Source organism: Myotis yumanensis, unplaced genomic scaffold (genome assembly GCF_028538775.1).
Source record: "Myotis yumanensis isolate MYYU_CA2020_CCGP unplaced genomic scaffold, mMyoYum1.0.hap1 SCAF_9, whole genome shotgun sequence".
Lineage (NCBI taxonomy): Eukaryota > Metazoa > Chordata > Mammalia > Chiroptera > Vespertilionidae > Myotis > Myotis yumanensis.
This window is the reverse complement of record NW_027223760.1, coordinates 66041633-66060137: the sequence shown is the minus strand read 5'-3', so window position 1 is coordinate 66060137 and position 18505 is coordinate 66041633. Positions and strand designations below refer to the sequence as shown.

At 39.4% G+C, this 18505-nt stretch overlaps 1 protein-coding gene and 1 long non-coding RNA gene across 2 annotated transcripts in view; both read right to left on the bottom strand.

The window, feature by feature from the left end:
* Window positions 1-10589: 10589 nt before the first annotated feature.
* On the bottom strand, window positions 10590-13863 carry LOC139016463 (uncharacterized). Its single transcript, XR_011472680.1, has 2 exons — window positions 13725-13863; window positions 10590-11952 (listed from the first exon to the last, which is right to left on the bottom strand). It is a non-coding gene; the product is annotated as an uncharacterized lncRNA (long non-coding RNA).
* A 35-nt stretch (window positions 13864-13898) lies between these two features.
* The window catches only part of ZNRF2 (zinc and ring finger 2), a 65106-nt gene continuing 60499 nt past the window's right edge, over window positions 13899-18505 (bottom strand). The window contains exons 3-5 of the mRNA XM_070424514.1: window positions 17799-17904; window positions 16062-16141; window positions 13899-13986 (exon numbers count right to left, since the gene is read on the bottom strand). Of these exons, the coding sequence (XP_070280615.1) occupies window positions 16084-16141; window positions 17799-17904 (164 nt within the window). The 3' untranslated portion in view covers window positions 13899-13986; window positions 16062-16083. The remainder of the gene's footprint in view (window positions 13987-16061; window positions 16142-17798; window positions 17905-18505) is intronic.

The window sequence follows — 18505 nt, the reverse complement described above, 5'->3', positions numbered from 1 at the left end:
CTGCCTGAAGCAGAAGAGAAAGAGGGGCGTCCTGAGAGCGAGCAGGCGAGGACAGACAACACAGAACAAATCAGGAGGGTGGAGGGGGATGGGCTAGCTCCTGAAACCCTGACTTCCACCCTGCTGTCGCCGTGTCCAGGAACCGGCCCCACGTGTCTGGGCCGTCAGCCCGCCTCCTGGACATGGAAGTCCAATGGAGCCAGCAGCTCTCGCGCTGTGCCGGGTGCCCGGCCGCCCACCACTGCTCCAGATTCCCCAGGGGTGCCCACTAGGCAGCGTGCCAGGGCTTCCTCCTGCTGAGGCAGCGCGCGTGCTGCGCTCCTTTCCCAGGAGGCCTTACTGGTGGTGAACGAGGCCCTGCCCTTTGCATCACCTGGCCCACCTCAACCTTGTGCTCATGACTGCCCCTTGAAGATTTCCTAAGACATTTTCCATCCTCCTGCTCCCACCATGAACTTCTGACACCACAAACTGGATTTATGGATTTGATGTACTGGGGCTCTGTGGAAGGCCGCACACCACTGAATACCCAAGTTCTTTCCTGTCCCCCAAGAACCAACTTCCACCCCTTAGGGGTGACATTGCCCTGTTGAGACTGCTCCGTCTAGGCACATGCTTGATAGCTCCTGTCACCCTAAGGGCTGTCTGCCTTTTTACACATTTACTGTTCAGCTTCCAATTCAACAAATCTTCGTAAATGCTACACACTTAACATTCTCATTCGTCCTCTTCACTCTTCCATCTGCCCTGGGAACGGATCTATGTGCAAGCACACGGCTCATGCTGTAAGAACGCCGACTGCGAAGGGGAAGTTGGTGCTGCACCGCTGCTGTCTGAAGCGTCGGGGCAGCGGCTTCAGAGACCAAGTTCCCTGACGTGTCCCCGGCGACTGCCACCAGGGCTCCGGGCAGAACCTGAGGTGACCACATTCGCCTTTGCTCTTGCCCCACTTCCCTTTCTCACTTCCCGGTTCCCCCACCCTCACACCCACTGCAAGAGGCCTGGGAATGGCCAGAATCCCCTTCTGAAACAGAACCCGGGCCTCTGCCCACCTCACCACAAACCGCTCCTGGGCTCAGCGAGCTATCAGGACAATCCACTGATTCAGAGTTAATGTGGCTGCGGGCCAGGACTGCCCTGATGGAGAGTTCACGCGTCAGAGGAGGAGCTGGCTGATCAAAACCTTCTCCAGGTAGACACATAAACAGGGGAACTTCTGTCTCCTGTCACCTCCCTCCGATCCCAGAGCAATCCCAGCACGTGGTTGGCTCTTCTGAAAATGTTTGATCCCTGCAATATCTTAACCAGCCCGCTGAATAGGAGATGTCTGCAACTGATAAATCCAGTAAGAGATTAATACCTAAAATTTATAAAAAGAACTTATACAACTAAAAAAACACAAAACATTCCTAACAATCCAATTAAAAAATGGACAGAGGACCTTAATAAACATTTCTCAAAACAGACATACAGGTGTATGAAAAGAGGCCAACAGGTACATGAAAAGATGCTCAGCATCACTAATGAGGGAAATGCAAGTCAAAACCACAATGAGGGATCACCTCACTCGAGGCCCTGCAGGGGGAGATCTGGGCGCCAGTTTGGGGAAAATGAGAAGACAAACAGGAGAGTGAGAGAAATGAAGAAACGATTTCCATCCTCCCTGAAATTTTTATTATGAAATATTTCAAATGCTCAGGAAACTTAAAATACAATGAACATTCATATCCTACATATATTAACGAGTATTAGCATTTTGCCATATTTATCTTTCTCATCATACATTTTCAATGTATTCTTTTTGTGATGACACTTCAAAGTTATATCACATAACTTTATCTCACTCAGTATTTTAGCATGTATTGCCTAAGAAAATAGGTAATCTCCTACAAAACCTGATTTAGGAGATACTGGTAAACATTCCATTCGAATTTATATAGGTTCGAAGAGTAATTGAATAAAATTGTCAATTATACCTCAATAAAATGGAAATTTACAAAAATTGAAAACCAGGATGACTTTTCCTATAAGCTGGGCTAGTCTCTGAATTAAAGGCTTTAGATATTTTATCTCGTTTAACCCTCACAACTACCCTCTGAGGAAGGTTGTGGTGACTATCTCCATTGTACAGATGAAGAGGCGGAGGTGCTGAAGAATGACCCAGGGTCACATAACTGATGAGCAGAAGTGACAGTTTGTGACCTCAGGCCTTTGGCCGCCACAGCACTTTCGAGTCCCTGCCATCCCAGGGAAAGCCGAGAGCACTGCTGGCGAGGAGAGAGCATCCTGTGCGGAGGGTGATGCAGGGCGACCTATGGCGCTGTAACGTCATCATTCACTTAATGGCACTTTAAATATGGGTAAATCTAAGTCTAGCTTTTCAAAGACTGCTTTAGTTGAAGTATGGATTTGGCCACAGGTCCACGGGGCTTTGAGAAATTGGATCCATTAAACCTCAGGTAAAGAGGCCTCTTCATTTGGACCTTAAGCTAAAACGTCATGGCTACAGTGGTTTCAAGAAATAAGATTCCATTCTTTACTTTTTTAAAATATATTTTTATTGATTTCAGGGAGGAAAGGAGAGGGAGAGATAGAAACATCAATGATGAGAGATAACCATTGATCGGCTGCCTCCTGCCTACCCCCTACTGGGGATCAAGCCTGAAACCCAGGCATGTGCCCCAACTGGGAAACAGTGACCTCCTCCTGGTTCATAGATCGATGTTCAACCATTGAGCCACACCAGCTGGGCAAGATTCCATTTTTTAAATGTCAATTCCACTACCCTAAATTTAGGATGTACTGGTAAATATTTCAATATGCAGACCTGAAATACAATTTAAAAACAAAACCAGTATGATTTTCATTGTAACCAATGCTGATACTAAAACTTAATTCAGGAGTTGTCAAAAGTCTCATAGCTGGATGCATCCAATGTGACTCAGATGTTAGATATATGTGAATGACCTGCCTAATTTGCGCATGAGTACTGTAATAGGTACGGCAGATTGCTGCAGTAAATGCTCCCCAATAAATTACATTTCCCTCTGTGACTTGCACTGGATAATGGTACACTGCCAAACACGCACGCAGAAGCCTTGGCAATGCAGGAGGACTTGCCCTCTCTTGCTGCCGAGAACCCCCCACTAACTATCATGTGACTAATCCCAGGCAAACCTGCTGGGGACACGGGACCCAGCAGCAGCCAGCAGCCAGCAGCCAGCAATTCTCTCCAGCCTGAGTGAGGAGGCAACGCCAGACCAATCGGTCCCCAGTGGACCCACCTGCTGTTGTAGCTGCAGGAACAAGTACAGGCAAGAGCCTACATTTCTGACACAGAATTATGAGTTAATTAAAACTGTGCTTCTGAGCCATTAAATTTGGGTTGGTTTGTTACCCAGCAAAGCATAATTGAAATGTATCAAAAAAATTAAGGAAGGCTAACTGCTGTAATAAATGGAGTCCTAAATACACAATGGCTTACATACAACAGAAGTGTATCTACTGCTTATGTAAACAGTTAAATATACTGTTGGCATACTCCTCAATTATTTTAACACAAAATTCCTTCATTTTGAAATAATTTCTTTTAAACATTACTTGTTTTTACATTATCAACATAAAAGTTTCTTGCATTTGGGTATTTCTTATGTTTCCATTTTGTCTCTGTAACTCTTTATTTTGCCTTTCCCAATTTGAGAATAAAACCGCCGTGTCTTTTACAGCTAAACGTTCTTGGGTATCCTGGGATGACTACAAGGTAACCCTTGATTTGCCTCTTCACCTTATAAAAGGAAGAATAGAAATAACTAAATTTGTTTGGTACTTCAAATTTTAAAAAACATATTTTCATTGATTTCAGAGAGGAAAGGAGAGGGAGATAGGAACATCAATGATGAGAGAGAATCATTGATTGGCTGCTTCCTGCACGTCCCCTACTGGGGATTGAGCCCGAAACCTGGGCATGTGCCCTAACTGGGAATCCAATGGTGACCTTCTGGTTCATGGGTTGACGCTCAACCACTGAGTCATATCAGCTGGGCAGGTATTTCAAATTTTAACTAACTTAGAACTATTATGAGAGCTCTTTAGTTTTCCAAACATAGACCAGGAGAACAAAACCTGACAAGTCATAACAGACATTTTAAAAAATGATTGGAAATCAGAGAAAAACTACCTGAGTCTTGATGAACGAGACCTTCCCAGGAGCTCTTTGGCTCACGGGTCTTGAAAGTCCTCTTGGAACAGATCCCACCAGGTGAAGGTGGGAGAGAGGAGGACAAAGGAGACAGCTCCTACCCAGCACAGCAGAACAAGATTAACCTTTTGATAACTCAGATTTTCCTCTTTCTGCTTTACTGCAAATCTCACGTTATTACCCTTTGGTGCCCCCTAGCAGTCACCTAATGGTCTCACAGACTGCTTTCACCTATTCTCAAGGGGATACTTCACTCTCCTATCTTCTCTGATATAAGCAAAGGCAAAGCTCTCTTGTTTCTCCCAGTCCACCGCTACTGCTCTAGATATGACTGCTGGATCATTTTCATCCTATCTTACCTCCTGACAAAAAATTAACAGCTATTACTTTATATGCCTCAAAAGGCAGGTCCCTTCTGATATTTGCATTTTCTTCACACTGATTAAAACCCAACCTGCAGTATTTTAAAAATTTGAACCTCAAATCAAGGAAATACTTCTGCTGAAATTATTACAGTACAGACATTACAAGCTCACTAGGAGAGGGAACAAATACTGGGACTATCCCTGTGGCAATGGCCAGTCTGTCCTCTTTGGAGACTCTAGTCTGATTTGGAAGAACTCTTTACCTTCATTCAGGGAATCTGCCCGCCTCAAAGGACAGATGGCTGGCTCATGTCTAATGTGATAAATGTTATTTACACTCCTAATATAGTCTACCCCCGTCCTTGTTTTCAATCAGTGTTGCTTTCATTCTTCTTTTCAACCAATATCATGATTTGTGGGATATGGCTAAAGCAGGGCATAGAGGAAAATCTATAGCATTCTGTACAAACTCTTTCAGAAAAGACGAACACTTCACAACCCTTTTAATGAGCCCTCCATTACCCTGACACCAAAACCAAGAATACTGCAAGAAAAAAAAACTATCGATCAACAGCCCTCGTGGATATAGACTGAGGAGGGGGGGTACCCTAACTAAATATTAACAAATTGAATCCAGACGTATTTAAAAAATTGATTCAACAGTAAAAAAAAAATCAACAAAATTTATGTCAACAGATAAAAGAGGAAGAACCATATGATCATTTCAGTAAATAAAGCAGCACTCGACAAAATTCAACATTTATTCCTAAGTCCTCTTAGGAAACGGGAACAGAAGATAATGCCTCAGTTTTATAGAGGACATCTACAAAACAACCCTACAGTCAAATTTAATAGCGAAAGACTGACTGTGTTCCCTTTGCGCTCTCAACTTTTAGCACTTCCATTCCGATCTCACTGGAGATCTAGCCAATGTAATAAGAAAGAAGGGAAGAGGAAGCAAGGAAGGAAAAGAGGGAAGAAGAGGGGAGGAGACGAGAGAAAAAGAGAAGGGGAAGGGAAATAAAGAAGGAAGAAGTGACAGGAGCTAAAAATAAAGAAAGAAGAACAGAAAATAAAAGATTACAAAGAAAGTAATAATCTATTTATAGAGACGGTATGACTGTCTATGTAGAAAATTTCAAAAGAATATACAAAAAAACTACTAGAATAAGTGAGTTAAAGAAGATAATAGGATACAAAATCAATGTACAAAATTCAATTGTTTTTCATGTACTAGCAGTAAACAACTGGAAATTAAAAATGTAAGAACAGCATCATTTACAATAACACTATAAACCATGCAATAATTAGGTATAAATTTATCAAGATCCATATGCTGAAAACTATAAAATGTTGAAGACATTTTAAAAAACCGAAATAAATGGTGATATTATGTGCTCAATGGCTGGAAGAGTTCATGTTGTAACTAAAACAACTGATCTGTAGATTCAATGCAATCTCAAAGTACCAGGAGTTTTTGTAGCAACTGACAGATTGGTTCTAAACTTTACATGAAAGACCAAAGGAACTAGAAAAACAAACATTTTGAAAATAAAAGAAAAAGGAGGAAACTTGGAAGACCTACAGTACCTAATTTCAAGATTACTGCAAAGCACAAAGTTATAATAATCAAGACAGTGTAGTATTGGGGAAGGGCAGAAATAGGCAAATCAGTTTGGCAGCATCTTACAAAGGTAAAAAAATATTTACAACTCAGTAATTCCACTCCTAGGTATTTATTCAAGAGAGATGAAATCACATGTTCACATAAGATTTATATATCAATGTTACAGATACTTTATTCATAATAGCCCAAATTAGAAATAGCCCAGGTGTCCAGCAATAGAATGGGTAACGAACTGTAGTATCTTCATACAATGGAATACTACTCAGCAATAAAAAAGAACTGATTCAAGCAACAAACTGATGCCTATCACAGACACGATGAGCAAAACAAGCCTTACACAAATAAAGGACATTTTGAATGTTTTCATCTAGTCCACAGTGACACGAAGCAGGTCCGTGCTGCCCATGGCTGAGGACGGATGGGTGGGTGGGACCCGAGTGGAAAGAGGCTGGCGGTAACTTTTGAGGGGTGATACTAATGTTACCTATCTGTCATGGTGATAGTTGCTCAGGTGTATACAAGCGTCCAAACTCATCAGACCGTACCTTTCCAATGGATGTTTTTGTTGTATGTAAATTAGAACTTACTCGAGTTGTTTTTTAAAAGCTGTGAAAGAAAACTGGTTAGAAATAGAACACCGTTCTTGTTGAGGAAACAAGCCTCTAAAAACGAAAACGAGTTCCCACATCTGTGTCTGGCTGTCTCGACCACAATCTGTGTTTGCAATACTTTCATCTGTTTTCATTTGTTTCTGCAGCACTCACACTTACCAGTCAGATAAAGAATTTTCCAGTGACTTTACTACTCTTACCCCTTAAAAGGTCTGACACAAATGCTTATTCAAGAAGTAGGCTTTGCACACCCACGCTAGTCATATATTTGCGATGCCATACACATTACCAACTTTTGCCTGGAATTATAATTTTCCCCAGGAGCTGACCCATGTTTCCTGGTCCTCCTCTTGCCCACCTGACCCAGCCATCCCAACAGCAGCATCCCTTGAACAGCAGGATTCACCCTTCCTGTCTACTTCCATAGAGTCTGCTTCCAACAACAACTTTCTTCTGGGGTGAATGTCTGAGAACACTGGTAGGATGGAAAGATATGGGACAGATGAACCAGAGAGAAAACCCCAGGGTTGCTCATTGGAGGCACCTCAGCACTGAGCAACCCTGGGGAAGCACGGCCCTATCCAACGGGCATCTGCGGGTAAGAGGGGGCAGGGCGCCAGGAAAGGTCCAGTTCACCCAGCCTAGACCTTCCACTCGCTCAGTGTACTTACCATGCACTTACGCCTCAGAGCTCTAACGGTGCTGGCAACTATTGTGTCTAATACCTCCTGAACCCTAACAGACAGACAGACAGACACACAGACACACACACACACACACACACACACACACACACACTCCTGCTTTCTCACAACTTGCCCAGTATTCCTGACTGGCTTCTTAAGGCTCTGCCTTCCATGTAAGATCCAATCCTTGGTGTCGGAATTGGTGTTCTTTATCTCAGGTTCTCCAGCAGATACTTCTGGCATAATCAGCTTTTCCCAGACAGAGATCTTGTCCTTAACACATTGCAGATGGATCATGAGAATTCTCGTGTTTTCTGTTCTAAGGCTTGTGGCCAATCATACTTTAAATAGATATTAGCTTGTAAGACCATGTAGTAAATAACTTCAAAATGCAATGAGTATTTAAAGCAAGCCTTTAACATTTATGTAAAACGTTTTTTGTAGTCGTTCAATAGAAACTTATCTGGCCACTGGGTAAAGCTAGCAATAAAACTACTGGTCTGCAATGTATTAAGATGTGATAAAAGTACAACTGGGAGTTGTCCTGGTATTGTCTTTCATGCCTTACACTAAATGACCACCAAGGTGAGTTGTTTCCACAGCACTCGAAGTTCTTCCATCCTATTGTCATTGCTTTAGCTTTGCCCCTATCATCTCGCCTGGATTACTATAAATTTTCTACCGCTAGTCTCATCCCTTTCTTCCTGATTTGTCTTTTTCCTGTTTAAAATCCTTCAATAATAATTTGGCACATACATCCCTTCAGGATTTGTCACCTGCTTAACTATCTAGATATAGCGACTCCAACACTGTCATGTTTGGCTGAGTTATGCTTTCTGCCTTGGGAATACCCTTCCCAAACTTCCCACTCCACAAGTCCTTTTATCCGTATCTCCTAGACAGGATCTGTTTGCTCATAAAGACTTGGTTTAATCATGACCCTCCTTACTACCTGCACAACACCCTGTGGACCTATCACAGCATTTATTATTCTTTATTAAGTTGCACTTCTTTACTTCATCCAATAAAGATTAGTTCCTAGAGGTTGGCTATCTTTGATTTCAATATTCTCGGACCCCGCCAGTCCATAGAACCAAGTAGTGCTTAATATATAACTGCCGAAATAGTAAATCTCTAGATTTTTAGCAAGAGGAAAGATCAGAACTCACAATGTCCTCTATTATAGTTAGGTTTCTTAAACACATCAGCTAAGGTCTAAGGCATTGCTCCACCACCTCATGACTGGAGAGAATAACAAAACTTATTTATTCATAGATGGCACACATATTTAACTGTTCATAATAACCACTTAACATTATTAGATGCTCTAATTGTTTGGTGCATTTAATCCTCACAACAACCTTGAGGTAGGCAGCAGTATCACCTCTTTCTATAGGCAAAGGCGAGGCACAGAGCAGCTTAAGTATCTCAGTATCTCGCCCTACGTCACAGAGATGGCAAACTAGGCAGTCTGATTCCAGACAGAATCCACGCCCCTAACCACTTATCCACGACGCTACAAACAATATTTCTTTCATCCTGAAAACTGTGCTGCAAGTACAACATTTACAAATAGGTTTTACATTAGAACTTTCAAAGTATATCTCTACACATGGTTAAGGTAATGAAGAAAGAGCTTTTTCTCTACTACCACCAGTCATTTCTTACGTTACCACAAAATTTTAACCAATACTTTTGGATTCAATTTTGTGATGGTGATTATACAAAAGCAGACAGAGAAACTGTAACATTAGTTAACTCATGGTAACCTTTCAGCATTCAGATAATTCTCAGTTTTACTGTTATGTACTGTCAACTTGTAGACATAAAGGTGGAAATGACAGATTTTCTTGAAAGCATTCTTCTCTTATATTCTGCTTCTAAATTACAGGATAATTTGGCAAGATCATTTGGAAGCTTTATTTATTAAAAATATCAATAATGAGTTGTTCCATTTTAGTTAAGAACTAGGAATCAAAGAAACCAGTCACTCTGTGTCTAAGACTTGGGGTCCTGACAGGTGCCCCACAGTCTAGGGCAGAGCTAAGCAGTACAATACCACTTTTAAAAATTTCATTTATAGCCCTAACCGGTTTTGCTCAATGGATAGAGCATCGGCCTGCGGACTCAAGGGTCCCGGGTTCAATTCCGGTCAAGGGCATGTACCTTGGTTGTGGGCACATACCCAGTGGGGAGTGTACAGGAGGCAGCTGATCGATGTTTCTCTCTCATCGATGTTTCTGATTTTCTATTCCTCTCCCTTTCTCTCTGTAAAAAAATCAATAAAAAATATATTAAAAAAAAAATAAAACTAATGATGGCTTAAATACCTGAAAATGTATCGACTCCATAAAGAAAGTAATGCTGTATTTTCATCAACATCAACACATCTGGTTTTCTTCAATGCCTTTTACTTTCCACAGAGAATCACCTGACTTAAAAGACTAGGTATTCCCCATTCAACGCAGGAATTCTGTGATTTAAAAAGAACATTCAATTCCCTATCTTAAGCACAGCATTCACAGAATATGGTAGGCACTCAAAGTATTCTCTGGGTAAATCATTACAAAACTTTCACCAGCTGTTCCTGAGTAAAACTCACCACTAGGAGCACAATAAGTAGCTACTTCCTCTGAAGAACCAAGTGGCAATTTAGTTTCAGAATGGAAAGATCCCAGTAGACATGAAAAGTTCCCAGTAAAAAAGATAACTGGACTATTGTTATTCACAACACAGCAAAGAAAACATTAGAAGTTACATATCTTAGGAAAAAAAGGAGGAACAGGCCAAACACAAAATATTGGCATGCCAGAATTTTTAACTTAGAAAATATCTGTACAAGAACAAGGGACACATCACATTTAACCACCCATTGTCAATACTACTGAGCTCACCTCAGAATAAATCAAATTGCAACAAAATGGCCCAAATGAACTAGAAGACTTCCTGCAACAAACAGTACTATATTTAATAAGCAACATTTATCTCTATGTAGTTTTATAAAATTCCCAATAACCGAATTTATATGGAAACTTCCTCTGCAAAGAGTAAGATGATTTCGATATTATCAATGCATAATATGGATGTCAATCAGATGGTAAATTCAATTATCACGAGTTTTTTATTAAAAGAATCTCATGCTTTGTTCAAATGTAGCTTACTGTTAGGAAATTTCCCTTCTTCCACTCTCCAAGTCAGTAAAAAAAAATTAGGCAATATTTACATTGAATTTACAATCTGTTTCATTTAAAGGAAGACCCTTAATGTCTTGTTATAATTATGTTAATTTAAATGATTGCTCTTACAGGTTACTAGACCCAACTTTAGAAAGTAAAATAAGCTTTCAAATGGAATCTGCCATTTTTATTAACTGAAATACATATTGCAAATATGCTGAGGGTGCCCCTCAGGCATTTGGGCTACATATTCTACTAATTTAGTGGGTGAAAACTGAAATAATTGTATGGCTTATAAAAGAAATAGAAAACCTATATAGTATGCAACAGATAACAGCATGTTTTTAAATGTTTCAGCTACTACAGAAAAATCAGTTATAGAAACTATTATTTATATTTCAATCATAAACACTCCTCTTAAAACACAATCTATATCTGATTTATAACCATCTCTGAAAAACACAGGTTAATGTGCTTGCTTAGTCTTTTTCTCTGGCAAAGAGCCGAAGTCAGACAATAATTCTGCTCTCTTACACATCCTGAGGGGAAAAAAAAGTCAGATCTCAGTAAGAGAAGAGTCAAAACTGGCAGTTAAATCCATTATGAAGAAAAGAGTGGCACTGAAGTGAAATTTCAGAACATACTGTTTCCTATATTTGCAAGTGTGATCTTATTTGCAAGTATTTACAAAGATTCTAGAAAGCTATCACCAACTTGATGACCTAGGCTTTCAATCTTTATTTTGTCTCAATATTCAGCTGCCAGTACTTTGAGCTACACATTTAAATAACAAACGTCATTTTATGTCCTACTTACACTATTCAGTGTCTGCATACAGGGTTACAAATATTATGTGGCATTATGTAGAATATTACTTATAGCATTTTCCAGAAGAGCAACTTTGCATAAAAACTGGAGCATCGGGGCTTGAAAAGCATTTTCTTTTCAATTTTTCAGTTCTTTTTAGGAAGTACTGATGGAGACTGAATTTAAAGTAAAAATGCTAACTTTTGTAAGTTTTAATAAAAAAAGGATTGCTATAAACAAGTCAAGTCAATACTGTCCCAGACAAACACAGTGACAAGTCGTGCTTGACACTGACAGACGCTGAGCAGCTGCAGCACAGGCCTCACAGAAGACGATGAAGGTGCCGTCCAGGATCAAGGCAGAAGGGAACCGAGGGGAACCTACGCCGATACACTCTAAAAGTCAGTGAGTAAATCATATCAGAAAGTCAACTTCCAGAAGAACTTGAGCAGGGAACCCCCACAGCTACAGTAAATCCTTCCCTTCAAGAATGGAAGACAACAAAATAACATTATACCAGAGGTAGAAAAAAATGAATTATTCACATTCTAACAGGTTTTTCCTGCTGTGTGTGTGTGTGTGAAAGCTTACAAAATTGAAAATGTGGAATAAAGTGGATTCATATTAAGATTTCGTGATAACAGAAAAAATTTAAGAAAAGAATATTTTCCTTGAGGGAAAAATATTTTCCAAAACTGGTTTAAAAAGCACCTATGAAACTGTGCTGTCAGCTGTCACACTGGAGTTTTGGGATTCCTTTATCAAGTGCAGCATAACAAAGGCATTTCACAGCATGACTTTAGGGAAAATGTTATCCGGTCTGGAATCACACAGAAAGCAATGAATAACTCTTTAATTGCTTATAATACACACATTTTGCTGGGTAGCAGCAGTTGCTCCTGTACATGCCCTTCAAAGGGAGGGAGGGAGGGAGGGAGGGAGAGAGAGAGAGAGAGAAACAATAGAGAGAAAAAAAGAGAATAAAGAATAGCAGCATTAAGTAGAAAGACAAATACTTAAATACATGAAAGAAGGCTTAAAACAAGGAAATGTTTCTGTGCAACTTTCACTTATGCCAAATAAAGTGCACTGCTTAAATGCTCACTGATAACATTTCCCCAGGTTGAAAATAGGAATCTACTTATTGGGATTTCTGATATTGAAACACAAAAAAAGAAAAAATAGGATATTTCGGTATTGCAGCCCTAGTAACTCTCTTCCAGTATTTTTTAACCATTCAGATGTATTTTGTGGGAATATTTATTCACATAATTTTGCTTAATACATTTCTTTCTACACAAGACGAATTTAAATGTTCTATAACATGTTCAATTACAGTAACAACACACTAATAAATTATAAATTAACAAAATCTTCATATTTGCTTTAAAAATCATTTATCAAACACTAACTTCCAGATTATCTGGAAAATTAAAGATGCAAACTGCTATAAATCTGGCATCCTAATTGATTTCTGATTTTTAAAAGTATATAAAAGTCCCTCAAATTATTCCAAGTTTCACTCAAGAAAATTTTATTTTACTCTTTTCATAAGTTATGAAGCTTACAACCTGCTAAAACATTTACCCAAATGTGGGAAAACTGCCTAGAGATGCAAAGCACAATTAAATAATTACATGAAAAGAACAAATGAAAATACCCGTTAAAACAACATTACTGTACCTGGCAGCACTTAAAACTGGTAATTTGTATTTTTTTTAAAGTTGCATAGCTGCAAGGTGATTCAATGCTGATTAGCTGTTGAGCAGTTTTATTTAAGAAGAAAGAATATACTTAAGAAATTACAATTCAGTAAACAATCCAATATTTAATTCATTAAAATGTAATTATGTAACCTGATTTACTCTTTGGACTGCATTCTGATAACATTAAACTTTTAACTTAAAATGTTAAAGTATTTTAGCTTTCCTATGTAGAAGTCTATTTTCCACTCTTGGGGGGAAAATATTAGAACTTGAGATCATGGTCTACATTCAGAGAATGTTTCACTGCTTGATTACATTTCTTGGTTTCACATTTAAGACTTTAATTTATAGGAAGAAGAGTATGTGGTCTTCAATTTTAAAATAGATGAATGCAGAATCATGTTGGGGAAAACAAAGAGACCCCCAAACTAAAAAACACAACAAATCAAAACACTAGTTGCGCAGCTCTAGAGAACTTAATAAAAAGTAAATCAACTTTTAAATCAGTTAACTTTGGCGTCTGCATACAAAATGTTTATCAGCATTACCTATGTAGATGACTATGAAGGGATGTGCAGCATTTTCAAAATCCCTGTGAGTCCTTATGTCATGTTTGGTGCACTGAGTTCTGTGGCAAATGTCCTCCCTCCAGCAGGGCTTTCCCTATATGATTGTCCACCTCTGCATCAACTGAGTCGCACAGAACTCAGATTTTTGGCTGAGTATGCCTGCATTTTTTGTTTTTGTTTTTCCAGAGACAGATCCCCATTTCCTCTTGTTTTTTTAAGCATCTTGAGAAGAGAAGAAAACCTGTGTAAAAGTAGACATATTTTGATTTAAGCAAAGGTCCACACTAGTAATACAAATCAAAACAAACATTCATTTCCCCATGAACATTGCTTTAGTTACCATAAATTTTCACACTTACTATTCTAAAAACTCATAAAAGTAGTGTTCTTCAAAAGAACAGATCAAGGAAACACAGAAGGACCAATTAAAGCTTAAAATATCACAAAAAATCACCACCACATAGTTATCTCTCCTCTACAATAAAGACTATGTCAACATTTCAACTTTGTCATTATTCTACTTGTTATGGTGATCTGTGATCAGTGATCAGTGATCTTTGACGTTACTATCGTAAATGTTTTGGAGCACCACACACCATGCCCACATAAGACAAACTTAACAGATAAATGTTGAATGTGTTCTGACTGCTCCAGCAACTGCCCGTTCCCCAGTCTTCTATCCTTCTCCTTGGGCCTCCCTATTCCCCAAGACACAACAATATTGAACAATGGCCAATTAATAACCCTACAATGACCTCTAAGGATTCATGTGGAAGGAAGAGTCACACATCTCTCACTTTAAGTCAGAAGCTAGAAAGGATTAAGCTTAGTGAGAAAGGCATGTTGAAAGATGATAGGCTAAAAGCTAGGCTCTTGGACCAGTTAGCCAAATAGTGAATACAAAGGATAAGCTTTTCTTCTTCTTTTCAATTACTGATTTCAGAGAGGAAGGAAGAGGGAGAGAGAGATAGAAACATCAATGATGAGAGGATCATTGATCAGCTTTCTCCTGCACGCCCTGCACTGGGGATCAAGCCATGACCTCCTGGTTCATAGGTTGATGCTCAACCACTTAGCCATGCTGGCCGGGCCAAAGGACAAGTTCTTTTAAGAAGTTAAAAGTGCTACTCCACTGAACGCACGAATAAGAAAGCTAAACAGCCTTCTTGCTGATATAGGCAAAGTTCTACTGGTCTAGAGAAGATCAAACCAGCCACATCCCTCTATGCCTAAGCCTAATCCAAAGCAAAGCCCCAACTCTCTTCAACTCTATGGTGGCTGAGAGGTTAGGAGGCAGAAGAAAAAGTGTGAAGCTGGCAGAAGTTGGTTCATGAAGTTTAAGGAAAGAAGCCGTCTCCATAACATAAAAGTGCAAGGTGAAGCAGCAAGTGCTAATGTAGAAGCTGCAGCAAGTTATTCAGAAAGTCTAGCCAAGGTAATGAAGGTGGCTACATTCCACAACACACTTGCATGTAGACAAAACAGCCTTAGATGTCATCTAGGACTTTCATAGCCAGGGAGGAGCAGTCAATGCCTGGCTTTGAAGCTTCAAATGATGGGCTAACTCTTGCCAGGGGCTAATGCAATTAACTTGAAGCCAATGCTCCTTACCAACTTGAAAGTCCCAGGGCCCATAAGAATATGCTCAATCTACTCTGCTACATAAACAGAAAAACAAAACCTGGAGAACAGCATGTAAACCATGGTTTACAACATGGTTACTGAATATTTTAAGCCATTGCTGACACGTACTGCTCAGAAAAAAAATTCCTTTCAAAATAGTGCTGCTCATTGACAATGTACCTGGTCACCCAAGAGCTCTGATGGAGATGTACAATGAGATGACTGCTGTTTTCATGCCTAACAGAATATCCATTCTGGAGCCCAGGATATCAAGGACTAATTTTGATTTTCAAGTCTTATTCAAGAAATACATTTTGCAAAGCTGTATTTGCCAGACAGTCATTCCTCTGAAAACCGCCTGGAAGGATTCAATATTATAGACGCCATTAAAAAAATTAGTGCTTTGTGGGAAGAAGGCAAAACATCAACACTACAGGGGTTAGGAAGTTGATTCCAACCCTCATAGATGACTTTGAGGGGTCTAGACTTCAGTGGAGGAAGTAACTGCAGATAGGGTGGAAACAGCAAGAGAACCAGGATTAGAAGTGGAGCCCGAAGTGGGACTGACTTGTGGCAATTTCATGAAACACTTGAACGGATGAGGAGTAGTTTGGATAAGCAAAGAAAATGGTTAAGAATGTATAATCCAAATAACACTTCAAAAGGCAATTAAAAGGAAAAAGGGAGAATTACCTATAAAACAGGAAGCTGATGCTTAATCTGAAGGGTGCTCAGGGCAAGATCTATTTACTTCAAACCATTCATCTATGCAGCTAGAAAATAATAAAACCAGAAAAAGTGAAACATTTATGCTTAATTATTAATGTCATGACAGCCATAATAAAAAATGCTTACCTCTTTGCAAAAGAAAAATGAAATACTTTTAAGTGATCATATTTGGCATATACATATAAGTAAAAGATAAAAATGTGCTTATTACATTTTGCTTATTCTAAGCAGTTAAGGAAATAATCTTTGTAAAATTATGCTATAAAATACTTTGAAGTTTAAGCAACAATCATTATAAAAAGAATCAAAAGAACTACCACTTTACCAATATTCAAAATCAAATGACAAGTCTGAAAAGCTGTGTTTCTCTTCAAAATATTCATTTATATAAATATCAACCTGTTCATATCACCTATCAATGTAATCAAAAACTGCTTTTAAATTTTAATTCTTGACAATACTGCATCACATTTAAAAAGACCATATTTATATGTGAATATTAAATACTTATTTTAACTCTGTTCCATTTTGTAGTACATATACATACACAAATAAGTATATCATCATCCACTCACATTTATGAAGTATTTGATGATTTTGTTGGGAAGTTAAATATTAGAGTGCACACCATTATCCTGTCGATCTGCACTGTTCAATGCAGTAGCCACGTACCACATGTGGCTGTTTAAACTTAAATTCATTAAGGTGAAATGAAAGAAAAATGCAGTTCCTTAGTCACACTAGCCACACTTTAAGTGCTCAACAGCCACATGGCTGGTGGCTCCTCTACTAACAGTACGAATACAGAACACTTCTATCACCACAGAAAGCTCCCTGTGGCAAATGATAAACTTAAGTAACTTGCCCAACAGCCAGGAATTTTCCCCAGCAGGATTCAAACTATTTAACATTCTCTCCGTTGACACATTTCAAGTCTGCACATGCCATAAACCAAGACAGTTTTGCCCTTGCTGGTTTGGCTCAGTGGACAGAGGGTTGGCCTGGGGTCCCAGGTTCAATTCTGGTTAAGGGCACGTACCCTGGTTGCAGGCGCGACCCCCAGCCCTGGTTGAGACGCATGCAGGAGGCAACCAATCAGTGTTTCTCTCTGTCTCTCCCCCGCTCCCACTCTCTTTAAAAAAATGGGAAATTATCCTCGGTGAGGATTAACACAGACACCACACACACACACACACACACACACACACACACACACACACACACGACAGCTTGGCTAATATTCTTCTTGCAGTTAGTTTAAAATATTTCCCGTGTTGCTCTGAAACCACAAATGCTTTAGAAGAAACCAGGTAGAATTTGGAGTCAAACAGATATGGGTAGAACCTCGGCTCTTCCATTTACTAGCCAGGTGACCTTGGAGAGATTTTTTTACTATTGTCCCTCAGCTTATTTCCTATTGTGAAATGAGACTGATACAAGGCTTACATGAGAGACCTATTTTAGAAGCTGTCAACAATACCTGGGTCACAGTAAATGCTGGACAAATGATAGATTTTTTGGGTACAAACAGACAGGGGCTTACATCTTAATTCTAGCAGTAAAAAAGGGGGCATCATTTGTTAAGAAATGGGGGGAGGGAGTTTCAGTGAAGAAGAAACCTTTTCCGCCCTCACTACAATGTCTGAAACTCTGAGGGAGATCTTTGCTAAAATCAGTGTGTGAGCATAGAGATACACTCACCCTTTATGGTAGATGCACAAACAAGGCAGCCGTGCTATCGTGTCCCCCTGCTGCAAGTCTTCCAGGCATATCGCACATTCCCCAGTATCTTTACTCAGGACATCCTCTGAGGAAAAAGGAAACAAAGGCAGGACAATAAGCAGAAAAAGAACCACGTGAATGCTAACTGATAAAGAGTGATGACTGGCATATTTTGTCAGGAATATATAAAACTCAGCACCCATATTTGAAGTAAAGCGGAAAGATTGCACCAATCTCTACCTAAACGCTGAAAGACAGAGTAAGGTAAGGAAGTTACCAAAAATTAAGTATTTGTACTATAAAAACCAACAAATTTAATTGTTCCCATAAATGTAATAGTTCCTTGTAGAAAAGTACATTTCCTAAGCATTCCCCTTTTGGTTATTAATTTTGAGACCGCAGATTATGAGGAAACACAAACTCTATGTGGCCTATAAAAGAGAAGGTAGCAGCAGATGATTTACCCGAAAGGCTGGAGGGGGTACCAGGGCAACTTCTGCAGAAAAAAGGCTTTGGCAGAGCATTTATGCTTTTGGAATCTAGCGAATAGGCTGAGGTGAGGATTCCCTAGATAACTACTGAGTAGCGCACAAGCTAGTATGTCACAACCAGAGACTTAACCTGAAAAGGATTTCCAGACAAGTAAAGCTGGGTAAGTGAAAAATGCTTAGCAATGGCCCCCTAAA